Source organism: Populus trichocarpa, chromosome 10 (genome assembly GCF_000002775.5).
Source record: "Populus trichocarpa isolate Nisqually-1 chromosome 10, P.trichocarpa_v4.1, whole genome shotgun sequence".
Lineage (NCBI taxonomy): Eukaryota > Viridiplantae > Streptophyta > Magnoliopsida > Malpighiales > Salicaceae > Populus > Populus trichocarpa.
The window spans coordinates 19,998,017-20,017,780 of record NC_037294.2 but is presented as its reverse complement, the minus strand read 5'-3'; the positions used below and the strand labels follow the sequence as shown (position 1 = coordinate 20,017,780).

The 19,764-nt window shown below is 34.0% G+C and overlaps 2 protein-coding genes and 1 long non-coding RNA gene across 6 annotated transcripts; all 3 read right to left on the bottom strand.

The window, feature by feature from the left end:
* Positions 1-993: 993 nt before the first annotated feature.
* On the bottom strand, positions 994-3,761 carry LOC18102740 (uncharacterized). 2 transcript variants are annotated; one of them, XM_024609895.2, is made up of 3 exons: positions 3,191-3,761; positions 2,375-2,480; positions 994-1,539 (listed from the first exon to the last, which is right to left on the bottom strand). In XM_024609895.2, the coding sequence occupies exons 1-3, from the start codon at positions 3,197-3,199 to the stop codon at positions 1,373-1,375; spliced, it is 282 nt and encodes a 93-aa protein (XP_024465663.1). In that variant the 5' UTR covers positions 3,200-3,761; the 3' UTR covers positions 994-1,372. The 2 variants fall into 2 exon arrangements, with proteins under 2 accessions (XP_024465663.1, XP_006378740.1); XM_006378678.3 differs by lacking the exon at positions 3,191-3,761 and adding an exon at positions 2,653-2,818.
* Positions 3,762-4,603: 842 nt separating this feature from the next.
* LOC112328852 (uncharacterized) lies at positions 4,604-7,941 on the bottom strand. Of its 2 annotated transcripts, none has more exons than XR_002984074.2 (5): positions 7,782-7,941; positions 6,783-7,619; positions 5,532-5,575; positions 5,326-5,440; positions 4,604-4,998 (listed from the first exon to the last, which is right to left on the bottom strand). It is a non-coding gene; the product is annotated as an uncharacterized LOC112328852 (long non-coding RNA). The 2 variants fall into 2 exon arrangements; XR_002984075.2 differs by having other exon boundaries at positions 5,326-5,426.
* Positions 7,942-9,620: 1,679 nt separating this feature from the next.
* LOC7489597 (sulfate transporter 4.1, chloroplastic) lies at positions 9,621-18,215 on the bottom strand. Of its 2 annotated transcripts, none has more exons than XM_002315212.4 (17): positions 17,749-18,215; positions 16,397-16,445; positions 15,832-16,030; positions 15,512-15,680; positions 14,966-15,031; positions 14,772-14,879; positions 13,719-13,826; positions 13,562-13,627; positions 13,235-13,295; positions 12,982-13,109; positions 12,630-12,671; positions 11,761-11,877; positions 11,362-11,413; positions 10,834-10,972; positions 10,661-10,749; positions 10,223-10,299; positions 9,621-10,121 (listed from the first exon to the last, which is right to left on the bottom strand). In XM_002315212.4, exons 1-17 carry the CDS (start codon positions 18,070-18,072, stop codon positions 9,822-9,824), a joined length of 2,094 nt encoding a protein of 697 aa, XP_002315248.2. In that variant the 5' UTR covers positions 18,073-18,215; the 3' UTR covers positions 9,621-9,821. The 2 variants fall into 2 exon arrangements, with proteins under 2 accessions (XP_002315248.2, XP_024466989.1); XM_024611221.2 differs by having other exon boundaries at positions 15,832-16,034; positions 17,749-17,842.
* Between the last annotated feature and the right edge of the window lie 1,549 nt (positions 18,216-19,764).

Below are 19,764 nucleotides of genomic sequence, written 5' to 3'. Positions count from 1 at the left end.
TTTAAACTAATTTCAGTTTTTTTAAAAATATAAATTTAATTAATTTTTTTAATAAAAACCGAATCAAATAAAAATTAATCATCTTTATCTTTAGTATATATAACATAATAACAATTTTTTAATCATGCACGGTAGGTTGGGAGGTAAAAATTTGGAGGGCAAACCAAGAAAGTAACTTGAAGAGCCACACCTGGTTTGGGCCCACCAAATAAGGGGTTAAGATGAGCCGGTCTTCACAAAGGGGTGTTTTGCCACGGAGTTTTGAAAAGTTTTATTTATTTTAAATAATTTTTTTATATATAATTTTCAATAATTTCAATATGCTAATATCAATAATAAATTTTTTAAAAAAATATTATTTTTATATATTTTTAAACTAAAATCACTTTTTAAAATAACATCTACCACTATCCTAAACACTCTTTTTATTTAGTTCACAAACAAATATAAACAGTAAAAAGTGATAGATTAGATACTAATAATTATAGTTTTAAAACCGAGAATTAATTTAGAATCCAACTATTTCAAGGTATGTACTAATTTAATTTGAAAAAATTAAAAAAACATAAATGACTTGATAACTTGATATCTGGCTCAGTTATTAACCTTTAAGTTTTTTTATTATAATAATATTATTTTCGTTCTTTTTTTATTAAAAAAATTAGGTCGACAACTCCTGCTCAGGTGGGGGTTCTAAAACCATGTAAGTATGTCTCCCTTCCCCTACATACCTCTAGGCTCAAAAGGACAATTCTTTTAAAATAATCCAAAAAGACAAATTCATACATCAACAGTGTGTGTGTGTGTGTAAACATGGGAATTAGCCTGAAGAGTCATGCCAAGCCAAGGCTAGGCCCTCCGGTCTAAGACAAGCCGGTCTTAACCTGGTTTGGCTCATGAACAAATCCAAAAAGACAATTTCTTTTTCCGGTCAAGAAGACAAATCCATGCTTCAACCACATGAATTATATACAATATAACAAGAAATATACATGACATAAGAGCCCCTGATCGACTGATTACATTGATGAATATTCTTGGATCCGAATACAATTATGATATATTCTTATATACACCCTAATTAAATAGTTGGTGCTGTCTTTAATTTGTTTCAGACAGCACAATACATGATTTTATTTGTGGCTAGGAGGACCATGGAAGCAACGGACCGTGGTTTTCTGCATTAAATTCACAAATACAGGGACCGCAATAAGACTTCGAGATAACTTTTTTTTTTTTTTTTTCCTTTTGTGTTTTGGTCGGATTAGAGTTTTGAGGGAAGGCAAAACTACCAGCCCGAACACCGAACATGATAAGGAGATCGAGGGATCGATCGCTTTCATGGAAAAATTAATACATCATTAATTAATCTTTATTCATCTGGATCATGATTTTTAGAGGATTCTGATTCTGATTGTTGGGAGATCATCCTCTGAATCACTCGACTGGTTTCTTCCTCGGACATTCTGTCATCCTTGCTTTTCGATTGAGCATAGGCCTCGAAGAATTCCTTGTTCTCTTTCTCTAATTCTTTCCACACTGCATAAATACAAGCCATTGCTATATGTATTACTACTGCTACTATATACATATTTATGCGTAGGTAGCATAAGCTTTTTACGTAAGAAAAATCCTAGTGTTTGTGTTTGTCTGCATGTACTTGATGATTATGTGACTATATATTAAACAAGAGAGGATCTTATATATATATATATATATATATATATATATATATATTTCTGGATTGTTTAAGAGATAAACAAGCCATGATCTTATTTGTTTTTGAGATCAAAGCCAAGATCAATCAGGCATATTGGAATGAGTCTATGAGATGATTACATCAAGTAACTCGTATAAACATTCTAATTCCTTAAATTTTGTGAGCAAGCTCGTATGGCAGGATCGATTGGCTTTTCTCTTTTAAGGCACGCTTACATATAGATCATAGCCTCACTTATACATATAATCTTTTTTGGTAATTATCATAGCTAAAAACTATTTTTTTATAAGGAACAATTAAACAGTTCATCTCAAACCTATAAAGAAAAAATAACTAAACAGATTTTTTTACTAAAACTTTTTAGACCTACTGTACATGACATGGCCAGGCTCTATTTGTAGTCATCAGTCTAAAGAGTACATGACCATATCTTCAAGGTAACAGAAAGTGAATTATATTTAATACACACACACACACACACACACACACGAACCCACTTAATTTTTATCTGTGTTAAACGAGCGTGATCTGGTATCAAATCCTTCTCTATTGCCTTAATAATTAATTAGGTTAATATTACAAAGTGAAGGTTTCAAGGATTGAAGGGAAGAGGATGAAAAAGTAGAAATGGACAGAATTAGGGAAATTACAAACCAGTGGAGGTGATGACAGGCTCGATATTTGCATGTTTAGAGAGAGCTTCCATGCACTCTTCTTTAGTCATGTTGAAGATCAGGCACTTCTCTATAAGGTGCTGCACCTATAAATTTAATCACCATATAAATCCATCAACAGCAAAATCAAGATTTTCAGAAACAGAAACAGTCAATAGAATGGATGAATCAAACAAGTCCCAACATAGATGACCAAGCAAAAAAAATCTAAGAGAACTAAAGAAGAAAACGTTGAGCTAAATATTCTATAAGATTAACCATGTGTATGTATGAAGCAGATGAGTCTCCCATGATCCTGATCCAAAACACCAGTGCTATATATATACGCAGAATATTAAGCAAGAACTGCAGGAAAACAAATATGTAACTGCAGAATGTCTGGGTTGGTGGTGCAATATATATAATACAAGGAAAGATGATTGCATCATACCATAGGAGGCGATCAACAGCGAAGGAAATAAGGTGTAGGGAATAGGGATGCTAGCTAGTGGAGATGGGTCCAGCAATCCCACGTGGGGGATAGATGATAATTGGTGGAGAGGGGATTAGAGGAGATATGTAAATGACCATTTCTTTGTCTTGTAGGATTGCTTTTGGGGCAGTCCTTCACCACGTGATAAGTGGGTCCTTACCACCATCTAGAGAATTTCTCTAGACAGACAATCGATTCCCTCTAAATTCTAATACTAGCCAAATGATAATATATAAATAATTATCCAAAAATGCAATGTTACCAGCAGAATGTATTAACATGATGATCACGAGGATCAATACTAATATAATACTATATACGTACCTTGATCATTCAATCCACGCCACACCCTTTATGTTTGACATTAATATTTCCATGCTTGATCTTTTCCTATTGTTCATGCTTAAAACAGGGATTCATAATTAGTAATTAACATCAGCCTCTGTAAATGTTGCGCTAGCTGAGGGTGGTGGTAATTTGATCATTACTTTGGTTTTAATTGACATGGTTACTCTCCGAAGTTCAGATTTTTAGTACTCTGATGATTCAAGACCAACAAAAATTGCCCATACCATTGAGCGTGACATGACTTGATTTGTCAGCAAGGCCAACACCCGCCAAGATGCCAATTTGAACTGTAGCATTTTTCTATCAAATAAATTGAAAGAAAAGAGAATTAGCATTGGGTACGCAATGGCATGTTGCAGCTCATTTTCTTTGTCTTTCTGTTAAGTAGAGGGGCCAGGCTTGTTATTCTGTTGCTTTATATAGTTTCTTTACAAGTAGCTAGATGTTGTGCTTTCGCCAATTGATCTCTCTGATCATGAACACCGAGCACCTGGGTTCAGAGCACAACATCATATACAGTGTCAACTGATCAGATAAGGAAAATTCACTTCTCTGCAGATGATAAATGCATTGTTCCTGTTAATAAGATCAATTATTGCCAATTTTTTAGGAGTATGGAATTGTTTTTGAGGCAAACGTCAAAAGAACAATAACAATCAATGTATAATTAAAAACAAACCCTGTTTAAATATTGTAGTTCTAGGAAACGTACAATGCGTCAACGTTTTCTGTCTTGTTGCTAGAGTTCTTGACAGGTTTGTCTATTCTCTTCTAGTTCATGAATCATCTAGTTCCATCAACTCGTTCCATCTTGAAAAAGTTTATTGACAATTAAGCTGTGGCACAACAAACCAGCTAAAATTAGACCATATATGTGCACGAAAAGAATATGAAATTGTTAGCTTCTCATAGATATTTTCCCAAAACATTTGTCCCTACACTCAACTCCATCATAGCATCTAGTTAGGCACGATATCTTTGCCGATTGAACAAAAACCTCAGCTAGCTATATATGTTGCAAAAGGCATGGAAAGAAGAAAGAGGGAATTTTTTGTATGAGTATTCTTCTTCAGTAAATTCAGCATGTCTAACTCTTTCCTCATGATGATTTTTCTCCATATTTTTTCCCCGAGTACGGAACACTAATGCCTAGAGGGTGTAAAATCAACGCAATTTTCATGCATGTGTGGTCCAACCAAAGGGAAGATCCCTGATAACTACAGAAGGTAGATTGGCAGCATGTTGAGTTAGAGGTGGGTGCGCATTTTGTTGTTATTTGATCTTGTTTTGCCATGTCAACACACCCGATAGCCAGATTTTGATATGGTATAGATTGAGCTTGATGATGTGTCAAGCATGGATTGGGTTAGAAGATGAGGTAATAGTAACTTTCATATCCAATGAATTTCCCTATTAATATTATTATGGGCCTTGACCCTTGTATATATGAACTTTTGTCGTCTTCTATATATGCTTAGTAATTTGTAACTATTGATTTGCCGCAACACGGCTAGCTGTTACACGACAAAAGATACACATAAAATGACTCGCTGACAGGACATTACTAGCGCTACTATTTTATAGTCTTGGTATGTATGCACCATTCAAAATCCAGTGCACAAAATATGTTGTTAATTGACAGTCATGAATTGCCATTTATAAGCTGTAGTCGATTTGTAGTTATATATGATATGATGCGTGCATGTCATCTCCCTCAGCAATGTCTCGTACATATTGCTGCTTGTTTAGTTTCTCCATACAGCGCAAGAAGACGGTAGCTAGCCCTGCAGCAGGTTGGCTTTACGTAAAGATATGTTTCAAATAATCATATATATGAGTGAGCGTATTCAACTCATCAATCCATGTCATAGATGTGACAATCCAACCACGTTAAATAGGAAAGGAAAAGGTGCAGTCCGCTGGACTTAAAAAAATGATTATGCGAAAGAGTATTATCACACATGTATCTTCTCTTAAACCACCTTTTAGATCAACGAGGCTCAAGGTAAATACTATGGATAATCTTTAATTAATGACAAGCTGCTAGCTAGCTGCTTCTTCAGCATTATCATTGAAGTGGTACGTACAAGAAGACAGACGAAAGAACAAACCTAATCTTGGAAGTGCGCACGTAAGATTCTTTTGATGCTAGCGACTTGTTGAGTAATGTCATTTTCCATGTCTGTAGAAAGGAAATTGTTTCTGGTCATGCCTGCATCAATTCAGCTGCGAGTGTACAATCAGGGGAAATATGAATGATCAAAATGCTACTGAACACTCAATATAGGCTGATTTACAAGGAAGAAGGTATTATTACCTCCAAGTGCATGCTTTTAGATCTAGAATCCCCTCTTTAGTTACCTGCTTATCACTAAAAACACTCAACTTTCTATAAGCAAGCTTGAAAAGCAAATTATTTGATTATATGCATGGGTTGTTGATTGCACAAGAGTTTAGGATATATTACAGTTTGTCATAACAAAATGAACTAGTGTTTTGGCTTCCATCGATGCATCCTATTCGATGCATTGTTAAATTAAAAAGTATTTATAGAATAAGGATTTTTAGTGGTTGAATCAAATATTAGTTAAGTATCTTTTTAAATAACTCATTTCTCCGATGTTAAGGTAAACTTTCTTGATGAATATCTCTGGATATTGTAAAAAATTCTCTTTTAGAGTGTTTAAGGACTTTCCAATGTTTAGTCAACAATTTTGTAGAGAAAAAGAGTGATAAATACACTTAAAGAGCTTTCAATTCTAAGATTTAGATTGTTTTTGTGCTAAATCTATATCTTTTTAATGCAAGGAAAAACTTTCCCTTTACCTAGTAGTTTAGGATATATTTATAATTATTAAACCTTTTTTTTTCTTGGACGGAGGGGCTAAAGAGTAATTTCACCATGACAACATTTATGAGAGACAAAATATTTCTTACACAAGCATTAATAAATATTAATAGAAAAAAATATCTCTTACACAAACATTAATAAACATTAACGAAAAAGAAGAAGAAGAAAGACTCAACACATGTTTTTGGGCTTAGAAAGTAGGGTTTGGAAATGGGCCAAAAACATTTTAGGCCCATGACCATTATGAGTTTGGTTCCAAAAAGGAAGAAATATTAATTTCTCATTACGTACTTGATATTTTTTTTTATAAATTATTCATTGTCTTTCTCAACTTATGTTATATTTAAAAGGATGGTTATCAAAATCTGTCCGGGTTCTTGGTCCAAGATCCAAAGGTTTGCTAAAGCAACTTGTTTGCAGACAAGCTAACTTGAATCTATTTCAGAACCATGTTTTTTTTATAAAAAAAAAATAATGAAATAATATTATTTTGAACAAAAAATTATAAACAATTTTATGGTGTTAACCCAACTAGATCCCACACAGATTTGGTCAAATGAAATGAACTTTCAAAACAATTAAAATAATAATTCAATCTAAGTTAAGTTCCGAGCATGCATGTCATCAAGTTTACTCATTGATAGGTGTCAGGTTTAGTAACTATGTTTATAAAGGTAATGTCTTGGATTGTTAATTACTAGGTATGAAAGTTGAAACCTTTATTAGCTGGGTATCATAACTATGCGTAGATGTTTTAGCAAACCATGCCAAGGCTCGAAGACTGCACCAGCCCGGAGTTGTCAGCGTTACTAAGGATTCCCTCGTTGCATTGCCAACAGGATGTCAATGATTTGGAGATTTGGTCGTCTCCTATCGCATTGAGATTTCTTTTTGATATAATTGTAGATTGTGCATGATGATGTGGCGGATACAGATTGGTTTGCAATAGACGTCGGTATATTCTTCTCATATATTTGGGACCCCCTAATCCTTACTGCCGGGGGTTACACTTTACAGCCACAATCCAAATCGATGGATGAAATTTTTGAACGCAAAAGTAAAACACCCCCATTTGCTGATGTCTCAAAGGAGAAAAGGGCAGCATCATCAATCCACATCGTACGATGATCACAGATTAAAAAAAGAAAAACATTTGTGGAGAGTATTGACCTTTGATTCCACAGTTGCAGACAAGGCCGTCGACTTCTTCTACTAGCATTAATGCTTTTAATTCCTAGTCGATTCGAAGCTAGTTATAGGTGGAAGGACCACTTTCGCCAAGGAATACAACAAAAAAAAAAGCAACTCTGTTTTTTTATATAAAAAAGATATTCTTATATGACTTATTTGAAGAAACTATTTATCTGATAGCTGCTTTGCCTAATCCATACCTGAAAAAACGCTTCACCGTTAAAATAAGGCTTCTCCTTGCTTCTTTGGTTGAATTGAAGTTTGTCCTATAAATCCTTTTTTGTTTTCTTTTGCTCGTAATCCGGTAACAAGGATAGCAAATGTTTTAGAAGTCTTGATCTCCTGCCATGTACCTAGTTCAAACTGAAATAGTAGCATCTATTCATTAAAAATATACGTGTATAAGAACTTCGATAATAGAGAAGGAGACAAAGCGAGGACAGTTACAGAACATTTTGGGCCGATTATCGTTAACAATCAAGGGCCTACATAAAAAAAATGAGACAAAGCCAGGAAAGTACTCACTAAAATAAACTTGGGCTAGATTTCAGAGGTGGGTCAAATAGGGAGTCCCAGACAAACGATTTCTGCAAAGTAAGCAGCGTCAACACTCGGCCAGCCTATTTCCCCTCTACAAATTTTTGCGCACAATATAGAGCCGGCGTTGCGAGTGGCACCACTCGCAAAACGAGTATTTATAGCGCCTCGCTTCCACAAGGCTTATCACTCTTTCGATGTGGGACAACTGAAACACATCAACTACTTCCCCTTTCAATGCGTGCACCAAAGTTCAGAAATCTCCGTGCCTTCTTTGAGAATACATCAGAAGTTATTTTTTATTTAAAAATATTTTTAAATAATATTTTTAAATTTTATTTTCGGCATTAACTTATTAAAATAATTAATTAAAACTAAAAAAAATAATTTTTTTTAAGCACAGTCAACAGGGTCAAATTCCACCACCGTAGAATCCGAGGGAGTGCGAGGGGGCAACAACAGCAGCCGGCGTGACAGTCTTACAACTGATAGTACAGTGGTACGTTTGATGAGCAGATAAAGAATGGAACTGAATAACATTGTCACGTCGGACAGCTGGATTCAACCCATTTTGCAAGTAAAGACTGACTAGTAGGGAAGGTGTTGGGGTTCCTTATTGTTCATTTCAATCAAGAAGAATTATTAAAAAAAAGAAAATAGTGCTGATGAAAACATAAACTGAAAATACTCTTCACGAGAATATAGAATTACAAACTGAATTTCAAGTTCGCTTACATTCATTGTGACATGGATGGGGCGACTTCAAAGATAAATAAAGATTAGCCCATGTGTACCTTTATCGTATTAAGTATTTGCCTACAGTCTATTAACCTAGTAGTATATATAGTTGTTTTGTTTATGTTTGGTAGGGTGGTTAAAATTTATTTTTTTTATGTTTTTAAATTATATCATTTTAATATATGGTTGTTAAAAATAATTTAAAAACATAAAAATATATTATTTTAATACATTTTTATATAAAAAAATATTTTAAAAAATAACAGCACAACCACAACCACTACCACTATTTTTATAAAATACAGAGTTTGGTTCTTTGAGAAAAGCAAGACTTACAATGCATATTTTACATTGCATTTTAGATCATGTTTTTTTTCTGGAAAGTGGTTTTCGGGAAACCACTTTCCAAACTTTCCCGTGTTTGTTTATCATTAAAAAAATTGGTCAACGGAAATCACTTTCCAGTCAAAGAAAAATTTAGCTTGGTTTCCAGAAAAATATTTTCCTGAAAAATTTGGGCGGAAAACATTTTCTAAAAATTGTGAAAAATTTAGAAATGTCATTATTTACTGATTATATCAAATTTGATTCTCAAACTTTTAATTGCTATATATATTGTTTTGAATATTTATTTTTTAATTTCATCTCTTCAAATTTAATTTTTATATTAACTTTGGTCCTTATTTTTATAATTGTTATTTTTTTTTCCCTTATCATTTTTTTATTGAAATTTTTTATCTATCAAATTTAATCCTCATTCTTTTATTTGCTACTTATTTTATTTGAAATAATTTATAAAATGTTATTATTATTATTATTTTAATTTCTTCATCTTTTATTTATTTTTATTTTTTAGATTTGATCTCTTTTATTTTGATTATTATTTATTTTATTTGAGATAATTTATGAAATTATATTTTTTTTCAATTTTATTCTTATTCAACTTTTTAATTTGTAAGATTTGTTCCTCATTATTTTAATAAACTTGAGAAAAATAAAATATTAATAAGTTATTTTCCAGTTCATTTTTCATGACATAAAAGTGTTTTCAACTTGTTTTCTATTACACTACCAAACATTAGAAAATAATTCACTTTAAAAAAAAAAAACCTTTCCAGCAAATAAATGGATAATACATCACTCCAGAAAACAAATGAGCCTTACAACACTAAAGACTAGAAACTAGCAAATAATCGAACCTTGGAATCAATTATTTACATCCAAATAATCAATATACGCCCTGCCTCGACAAATCAGCATCATGAGTTCATAAAAATAATCGAGCAAAATTCAAGACTTCCGAGACAACAATGGTTCCAAGTGTGGCTCTGTAATTTTATCACCTGACTCTAGCTCTGCAATTGATAAATCCTCTTCTCTCCGCTTCGATAATCTCTGGAAGAAACTTGGTTTATCCTCAGCAAATGAATCTGGGTTCTTAGGAGTTTGGTTTAAGCTCTGAACGTGTTGAAGGCAAACTTGAACAGCATCATGTACTCTCACAAAGTACCACTCCTTACCAATGAGCTCTACAATACCAGCTTTTGTTAAGGTCAGCAGAACATCTTGGTTTGGATTGGCAATACAGATCTGCAACAGAACCCAAGAAAAAGTAGAGATCATACTTGTGTCTCTGTATAAAAAGAACAGCTTGTATTTAAGTGTGACTTCCACCAAAACAGACACTCAACCTCAATATCCCGTGATTTGTACTCCTGTTGCAAGTCTTTCAAAGCTTGAACAGCACTGGAGTCTATATATGTAATGGCTACAAAATAATAAAACATTTGGAATATAAGTAACCAGATCGTTTGATGAACCTTTTTTTCATCCGCTTCATTTGCGAACTTGGCAAGCATTCTTGAAAATTTAGAATGAAAAAAGTTGTGGTATTGACAACCGCCACTGAACCCAGTGACTACAGCACAGAATATTTCATGAAAAAAAACAGAATCAGCATAAAAGAATGTGCGTGGAGAATACAATGAGGTGAAAAACAAAGCAAATAGTTTTGGTGGCAAAAAGTAACTTTTGCATGGATTAAACGCATAAGAGCACGACAAAATGGAGATACATAATATATGTTCTATCTTGACCTTGTAACCCGAGTAGGATGAAGCAATACTTACGTGACATCTCTAAAATCAGAAAATGAATCCTTTCGACTTCTGGCCCATGTCTGGCAGACTTGTCAATATCAGCTTCATATTCCCGTAACCTGGCAAAGGAAATCTCAACAACCTAAAATCCAAAGAACTTGTAATCCTGGGTTTAATTAATTTAGGGAAACACAAAATTTCACCTGTCCTTTATGAAACTTATATTAGCAAAATAGATAGGTGCATCAATGCGAACAATCACAATTCCATTGTAAGTATATGCTTCTGGATACTGTTGGATATTTCTGTAAACTGTGGTGCCTGGAAGACGTCCCAGGACAGCTGCAGCGTACACCAAATTATAATTATTAAATATGTACTTAAACTATAAGCATATCTACAATAAGCACCAATATAATAACTGATTTGAAGCTTGCAAACTTTACTTCCAATTAACAAACCCCACAAAAATTGATCATTTTATCACGATAAAAAGAGATATTTGGAAGATCTGATCTTTTAGAAGTTCAAACCGGAAGAAAGAAATCAAGTACAGCCACAAGGAAGATGTAGATAATCATCATTGCCATAGCTGAGATGCTGAAGCAATTGACAAAGATCATAATAATGATTATGCATAAAGCAGATAATAGAGATCAACTGGGATTCAGAGAATGATTAAACCTATTATTGACATGCATAAATACTAAGATGCAACAAGTCCCACTAACCAATGTGTGGATTTGCTGATTCGTGGATGACAAAAGCAAGTGATACCCCAACCTGCAGTTTCAAAACCAATTTAGAGTAAAAAATGCTTCTTCCAGCAAGCCAGTGGCGTTCATGCATCATGCGCACAATTTATACAACCATGGTAAAGGATTGTCAACCAGTTGTATGAAGTTATGTCAAACTGAGGACCTAAAAGGACTTAGCAAGATTATCATGTCAAACTTTTGCACTTGAACAGAGAAAAAAAGGTTGATAGATTCAGTATCTTATAAACAAGCTGAGAAGGCAGTTGACATGGATCATTTGTGGACTTCAGATAAGTGGTGCATAAATCTTATATGTTACTAACTTACTATCCAAATCCCTTCATGTTTAACATAACTTCTTTAAATACTCACCCCAACAAGGACACCAATCTCAATGCCAAGGAACAATGTTGTAGTACTGGTAATGATCCAAAGAACAAAATCTTTCTTATCTACATGCCATAAGAAGATAGCCTCATGATAATCCACCTGAAATGAGACACCCGGAAAAAAAATTTAATATATAATAGAGTTTAAGCCACAATCCGAACAAGGCAATGATCAGCACAATTCGCCTTTGGATAACAAAGGAGCAACAACTACCAAACTCAAGTTAATAGGACTTGTGCTCTTATATCATTCATTTGGTCAACTTCTACTCGTCATCATACATGACCTTGCTTGGAAAGCCAATACAAACTGATGTATTAAGATGTTCAGGAATCAGTTGCAGTCTTTCAAGGCTTCGTATCAATGCTTGAATGCATTGTTACACATCTTGCTTTCACGGACCAAAAAGGTACAAAGTAGATTTAGAGCCACAAATACTTGAAAAACATGCAATTATAGTAGAAATTCTCCGTGGTTGTTGTTTTTTTTTTTCCGAGAAATAAGTATCTTAACCTTTTAGAAACAATGTTTGCATGCTGTTAAATAGGAAAATACAAGAAGTCTCCAAAACTTCAATTTCGCATGTGATGCAAAATCTGAATGTGAATAGGCAGACAGTCATGTCATAGAAACGAAAGACCAGCAAGTTAATTTAATAGTCAAACAATACCCATATATTATATTTTTTGAGTAAGGCTCCAGAGAAGCCAGCTGTTTGGGGGGGGGGGTAGTTCTTTATGTAAGATATTCAGCGCATGTACGCTGGTATATAGATAACAAACTTAAAGGAAGCATTGATGTGAAACAGAATCTGCAGTCAACTCCCCAGCTTGTGATTTTAGCATGCTTACCAGGCCCATCACAGCAGAGATCACTATTGCAGCTAGACCACACTGCAAAGGGTAGAAAACACAAAATCCTCCATTAGCATCTTGAGAGAGAATATTTAGGCTCCTCAATCAACATGATGATTATGATACAGTAGACAGGGGAATAAAAGCATTGAACAGTGATTTGCTTGGTACCATCACATATCTCAATACTCTCTCTACAATATGAATTGCATCATATATTGCAAAGCACTTCAAATCAGAATTTATTGATAGACATGACAGAACACTGAACAAGCAACCTCTTTCTCTACAGTTCTTCACAACCTTTATATTGCAAAACAAATGCAACAGCTGGGCCATAGAAATAAACCTGTGGTATGTATTCGAATAACGGAGTCAAGAATAGAAGAGAACAGCCCATAATGGTTCCAGCTACAATTCCAGCTAAGCCAGTTTTGGCCCCACTGTCATTATTTACAGCTGACCTAGAAAAGGAGCCTGCATATTAGAAAAAAAGAAGCTTATCATTTTATTGCAAATTCCAGAGTTAAACAGAGTGAAGGATAAAATATATTATCCAGGTCAAAATCCATGGTTAAATTGGAGCTTTTATTAAATCCCACCTGTTGAAGGGTATGCTGAAAAGAATGAGCCCAAGATATTGGCCAAACCAAGACCGAACAACTGTTGAAAGATAAATGAAGTCAAAATTTCATTTTGTTACACTAGATTGTAGACCATGAATAGAGAACCAGTAAATAATTTTGGATGAGTCCTCTTATTTATTTGCACAGCCAAAAAGGAAATCAAATAGCACAAATATAAATTGGTAACAGGCATGATTATCCTATATTTATGATGAGATCAGAGGCATCTAGTATGCTACATTCATCCTTAAAAACAAGATGCTACATCATTAGGCACTGGCACCTTCCTTTTCAAAAACATACCTCTTGACTTGAATCCAACTCATACCGATTTTTTGCTGCCAAAGCTTTAGCGATCCCAACAGATTCCTAAATTTCAAAGATTAATTTGATTGGACACCGAACAACTCCAATTTAGAAAGCAATATTGTGAGCAGATGATCCTAAGAACTTCTCTTACCAATATGGCTACCCCAGTAATAAGCATTGCTGTCGGGATTAAAGACTTCGCATACTCAAATTTTTTTGGAATAGAGAAGCTTGGGAGTCCCTGGGGGATGTCTCCTACCTAAAGACCATTTTTTAAATCTCTGTCAGCTGTGGTATGATTTTTCTAAATTGAAAATGGAAGATATTCACCAAAAAAGGAAACAGTTGAAAGAAAACATTAATCAATAAAACATGTAACCATGAAAGTTTATATGAAATCCAAAGTTTTATTCGCCAAGATCAATAATAGTGTCAACTCTGTGACGGGACAGGAATGACCTTATGAAGCAGGAAAACCAACTTCTCCGGTTTGCATTCCTCTACATTGTATTACATCCTCCCTAAAATGCAAAACTAATATTACATGCAAAATTAGGCCCTTAGTTATTTAAATAGAGAATAGGTAGGACATATGGAATGTTCACTCAATTAGATTCTTATAGCAGTGAAAATTCAAAAAACATTGGGATAGCAAGTATCCTAAATCTATAAAGGTTATTCTTGGTTGGAGTGATTAAACAAATATTATGCTGGTAAAATGACATATTTGAAAAAAAATAACAGGATTTCAATGTGGGCCATGGAATAAGGTTCAGGAGAGTCAAGTAAAAGCATAGATCAAATTGGGCATGTAGCTAAGATTGGTAGCAAGCAAATGCCTTGCACATTTGAATCTATCAAAGTCCAGACACGCAAGTAGAGTTCCAAAGCCAAAGCTGAGATGTTTCTTTTCCTACATTTTGTGATTATGTAATGAAATTAGGGTAAGACATCACATAAAACACATAAAATTAATTGTTCTCACAATGCAAAATGTTGGCCACCAAACAACAAAATGTTCATAAGATGAATGAAAAAAAACAGAGCAGCATAAACAAGCACTTCTTAGAAAAGAGCATGGACTTTAGAAAGAGTTCTAAGCATACGAGTTGCCTCATCTCAACAGGGGGGTAGGGGATCAATGGATTTATTCCTATATATGAAACAAATTGTTTTACGGTGTTGCACTATATGTCATTCTCACCAAAGAAATTGAGGATGGATGAAATATTTTCACAAACACTGTACCCAAAACGACCGCTGTAAGTGGACCTGCTGGTCGTAGGAACCTGAACCGCTTCCTTGATTTTCCCTTAACATAAAAAATCAAAGTTATAACAGAGATCTATGAAAAGACACTTCTTACCACTACCACAAAAATCTGAAGTGATTTCATACCAAATGCTTCATGACCAAGAGTATTGCAAGGATGCAAGATCCCATCACAAAAGGAGGCCAGGAGAACTACAAAAGAAAAACATCACCTGTGGTTAAAGAAAGGTATTGATGAGTGGTGGTTGACATGACACGGTAAAAAGGAAGATTAGAGTAGAATTTAAATGATCACTGGTAGTTGATTCACAAACCACAGTAAATAAAAGGACCAAAATAAATGATAAAGAATGTTCAAGGGCATAAACTCAAGTATTTAAAAATCTTATCACATGAAGTTCTAGTTATCAGCCACCAAATAACCATAAAATCAGTGATTGAAGAGTGGTAGTAGCCAGAAATTCGAGCAAATGAAGTTCAGGAGCATAATATTACCGGTATGACTACATGCAAACAATTACCATCATCCATGTCACACAATTTAATCATCAGGCCAGAACCCTTTTTAGATAAGCTCTTCATGACCCCAAAATATGTACGATTGTTCTCTTAACTTAACAAGCCACAAATAACGGATTGCAATCAATTCTCTCTCCTCTTGAATAAACCTACCTTATGCGCTCCAGATATTATGCTTTTAATCAATGGCACAATCTTGCTACTTCGTACAACATCATACCCCAAGAAATACTTTGCTTGGGATAGTGCAATGACAATGGCTGAGGCAGTTGTGAAGCCAGAAATCACAGAGTGGCTGATGAAGCGGATAAGCCATCCAAGCCTACAGCGAAGAGGAATATATGCATCAGTCACTATGATAACACTATAAGCCGATGAAATCATAAAATAACTTCAGAGAAGGAGAGCTGCACATAACTTAATGAACGAAAAAAGCAAGAGCATTTTTTAACTATATACAGTGAGTGTAGTACCTCAAAAATGCCATTATACATTCCATTATCCCAACCATAAATGCTAATAAAATCGCAAGTTCTGTATATAACTCGTCAGATAAATCCATTCCACCCAAAACATTAGACACTAGCAGAGAAACCAATGCCACTGGACCAATTGCAAGTTGTCGAGATGACCCAAATATGGCATACACAAAAATTGGTATAAAACCAGTATCTACCTTGCAAAACCAACAGAGCCATTCTAGAGTTAAAAAGGATATGATGGTAGAGTGTAGATAGTGATATCAGTTCAAAAGATGATAGATGCTGTCATGATTAGATCAAATTTCATCTGTAAGGTGCTGACTCTCCTAAACCTAAGGCTAAATATAATCAAAATAAATTTTAATTAATTAATTATCATGTTTTTAATTTTATACCTTAAAACTCTGCCACAGTATTGTTCTGGCAAGCACTACAAGAATTATACTATTAAAGGGAATTTCTGAATCCTGCCACTAAACATTCATGACAATATTTCAACACAAATCTTATCTAAAGAAGTAAGATTTACAACAATTATGATCTTATGGTAACTTACACAGTCCATAAATTGGATGCAGTCCTGCTAATTTTGCGTATGACATTGCCTGTTCATTTACAGCAACAAAAAATCAATAATCCAACTCATCTACATAAAATGACTTGCAACAACTAAAAATCAATAATCCAACTCATGTACATAAAATGACTTCTGTAGTAACAAAATCACACTAAATAATTAGAAATGCTAGCAGTAAGAAAAAAAATATTACGTTTAGGGTGCCAACATCAGACTCCACAGGAAAGTAAAACCAGAGCAAAATAATATAAAAAAAAAAGTGTTTCGTTGCAGACAAATTGAAATTTCACATTCAAGAGATCATTTCCAAGCAACCAAACACATCCTAATCAAAAACAGGAAATCCTATCATCAATTTATTCGGAAAAAAAAGAAATCTGATTGGTCCCTTGTATAGTGTAAAACAGTAAAAGAGCAATAACTGAGATTTATGAGAACAGAAACATGATGAAAATTATCCAAACCACTTGAAAATCTCACAATCTAATCCATCTTCGTTTTTTCTTTTTTTGTAGAATGAATATAATCAAAACCATGACAAAATTAAAGAAAGCAGATACACGCATTACGTTTAACCATTGACAAAGCTCAACACATCTGTAAAACCCTGTTTATTCCAAATCTGATTCATTAGAGTGCATTTTTCTTAATAAACCAACCATAGGAATGTAAAATCGAGAGCAGTTAAAAAGCAGTGATTGAAACTTAGAGGAAATTAATATATATATATATATCAAAATCGTCAAAACAGTTAATTATTTGACAAGGAGTGGTGATGATTTAACTGAAGAATTCTTCCAGAAATCATTTCCAGGAAAATCTCATCCATTGAATGAGTGGGTCCCACTGGTGGATCCCAAATCCAACGGTGTAGATTTTTGGGGGAGTGATTTGGGGGGGATTTTCAGTAAGATAGCTTGAAAAAGGTTGCAATCCAATCAATCTCAGTTGAGTGAATGGCTCCACAACAACCATAATCAAAGAACGCAGAGTCATGCACGACGTGTAACCGTTGACAACTGTAAAACTCTGTTTGGTTACCGAGAAAGTACAAGAAAATTAAAAGGATAAATAAAGCACGATTTTAAAGTTACCAACATCTCAGTAAACGATGATTAAAAAGAAAGGAAAGGAAATCAAAATAAGCTGAGTTTGAGTCAGTCAGCTTTGAGAGACTGTAGACTCGCAGATTTTCCTCTCTTTTCTTTCATTTTCCTTCAAAGCCAAACACTAAAAATGCAAGAGTTATTATTAGCTAACAAAAGAAGATTGAAGATCATAATATTCTATTATGTAACGGTTTTTGTTCGTCAGAGAGGGGATAGAATTACCTGGGGGACGAGCATGATACCGACGGTGAGACCGGCCATGAGATCAGGCTGCAAATACTCGCGCCATTTATAAGTTCTAATCCAACGGTAACAAGGAAGAAAGGTATCGATCCATTGAGAAGGAGTGGTTCGTTTTATTTTGGCGGTCCATCTCCAAAACATGGCCTGAGGCAAGGGAGTGGAGGAGGACGACGTCGTGTTTGGGTGTTGAAGAGGAATGGTTTTGACAGGTCGGTTCGGCATGGAGGATCCGAGTGAGGAGGAGGAGGAGGCAGACATTGTTGGAAGATAACGATGGCTTGAAGAGGCGTAGGTTATCTCCATGCGCACCGGTGGTGCCTCGGATAATAAAAATGAGGAGGGAGTAGGCAGGTCCCTCGTTTTTCAGGTTGTGGCGCAGAGGGGTAGCTGTGATTCCATAGCTGCTCCCGCAATAAACGTGGTTTACTCTATCGCCGCTTGTTTGTTTTTACAGTTGAAAGATAGATATTAAAAATAAATTTTTAAAAAAATATTATTTTAATATATTTAAAAAAAAATTCAAATTAACTTTTTGTAAGGTTTATAAATCGATAAATGACAAAGTTATAATAAATCAAATTAAATGTAACAAAATTAGGAAGAAGGCATCATCACTGTTAGCATTTGGAAAACTTCACATTGCATGACAATAATTTGTGTTCAATAGATGTTTTTAAAAAATATTTTTAATTAAAAAAATAACTTAATATATTTTTCAAGTAAGAAATAAATTAAAAAACAGATAAACAGAGGAGATTCATCGGTGGCTCTGGCTGTTTATTTCTTTAATTGGTGGTGAGAAAATGAGTTGAGAATTTAGCTGCTATAGACAGAGGAGGTTCATCGGTGTACAGGGACGTGATACGAGGAAGGTTCATAGAGGAGAGAGAGCATGACGAATCAGTTTTGTATACGCAATCATTCTGCAGTTTAGGCACCCACCTACAATAAATAATAAAATAACATAGAAGTAAAAAGTCTTGATGTACCGTGGCATCAATTAATTTTGCGAGACTTTATTTTCTCAACGGGCTGACTTTACTGGCTTGTTAGGCCAAAACCCAACCAGCTACTCCTTGTTTTTTATTTTGCTTTCAGCTATTATTTTCCGGATAATAAATAATTTTTAAATTATTTTTTATTTTAAAATATATTAAAATAATATTTTTTATTTTTAAAAAAATAATTTTAACACCAACCAATGCATCAAAATAATCTGAAAATACTAAAAATATATTAAATTAAAGACAATAAAAAAATCAATTTTTTAAAAAAACGTAAAACCAAAAAGTAGGATGTTAAAAATATATATTATTTTATTGAAAAAACTTATTTCCGTGTCATTTCACCATTTATTTTGATTTTACGTGCTAAATTGTAAATTTATACCTACAACTTCAATATTTGATCTTATTAACCACTAGAGATGTCCAGAAACCATCGTCGTTCTGTGGCCCATTAAACATATAACAAATTAATGGGCCACGGAGCTGAGCACACAAAAGTTCAAGTGTCGAACGATGTAGGTCCACCATCCATTAATAAATCCTTCGAGAGCTGGTCTAGTTCCTGAGTAGCTCAATCATGATTTTAATTTTTTTTTAATTTAAATTTTTCTATCATTTTAATATGCTAATTTATACACACTGGAGCTTAGTAAAATCCACTACCTCTTTGTTTTCAAGCTTTAACCCATCGTCTCCACCCCTAGTCACTACTGCAGTCAAAGTCGTGTGTCCGTCATAGAATTCTATTCAATAAACCATGTTCGCCGATCGATCATTAAACTCTGTTTAATAGAAGAGTTATGCTCAGTTAATGTTCTCAGTTTAAAATAGAAAAAAAAACATCTCTCTCTCTCTCTCTCTCTCTCTCTCTCTCTCTCTCTCTCTATATATATATATATATATATATATATAATCTAACACTAGCTAGATGATTGTTCGGGCAAGCGAAGTAATGAGACATTAACAGATTCAATAAGTGAGAAAATGA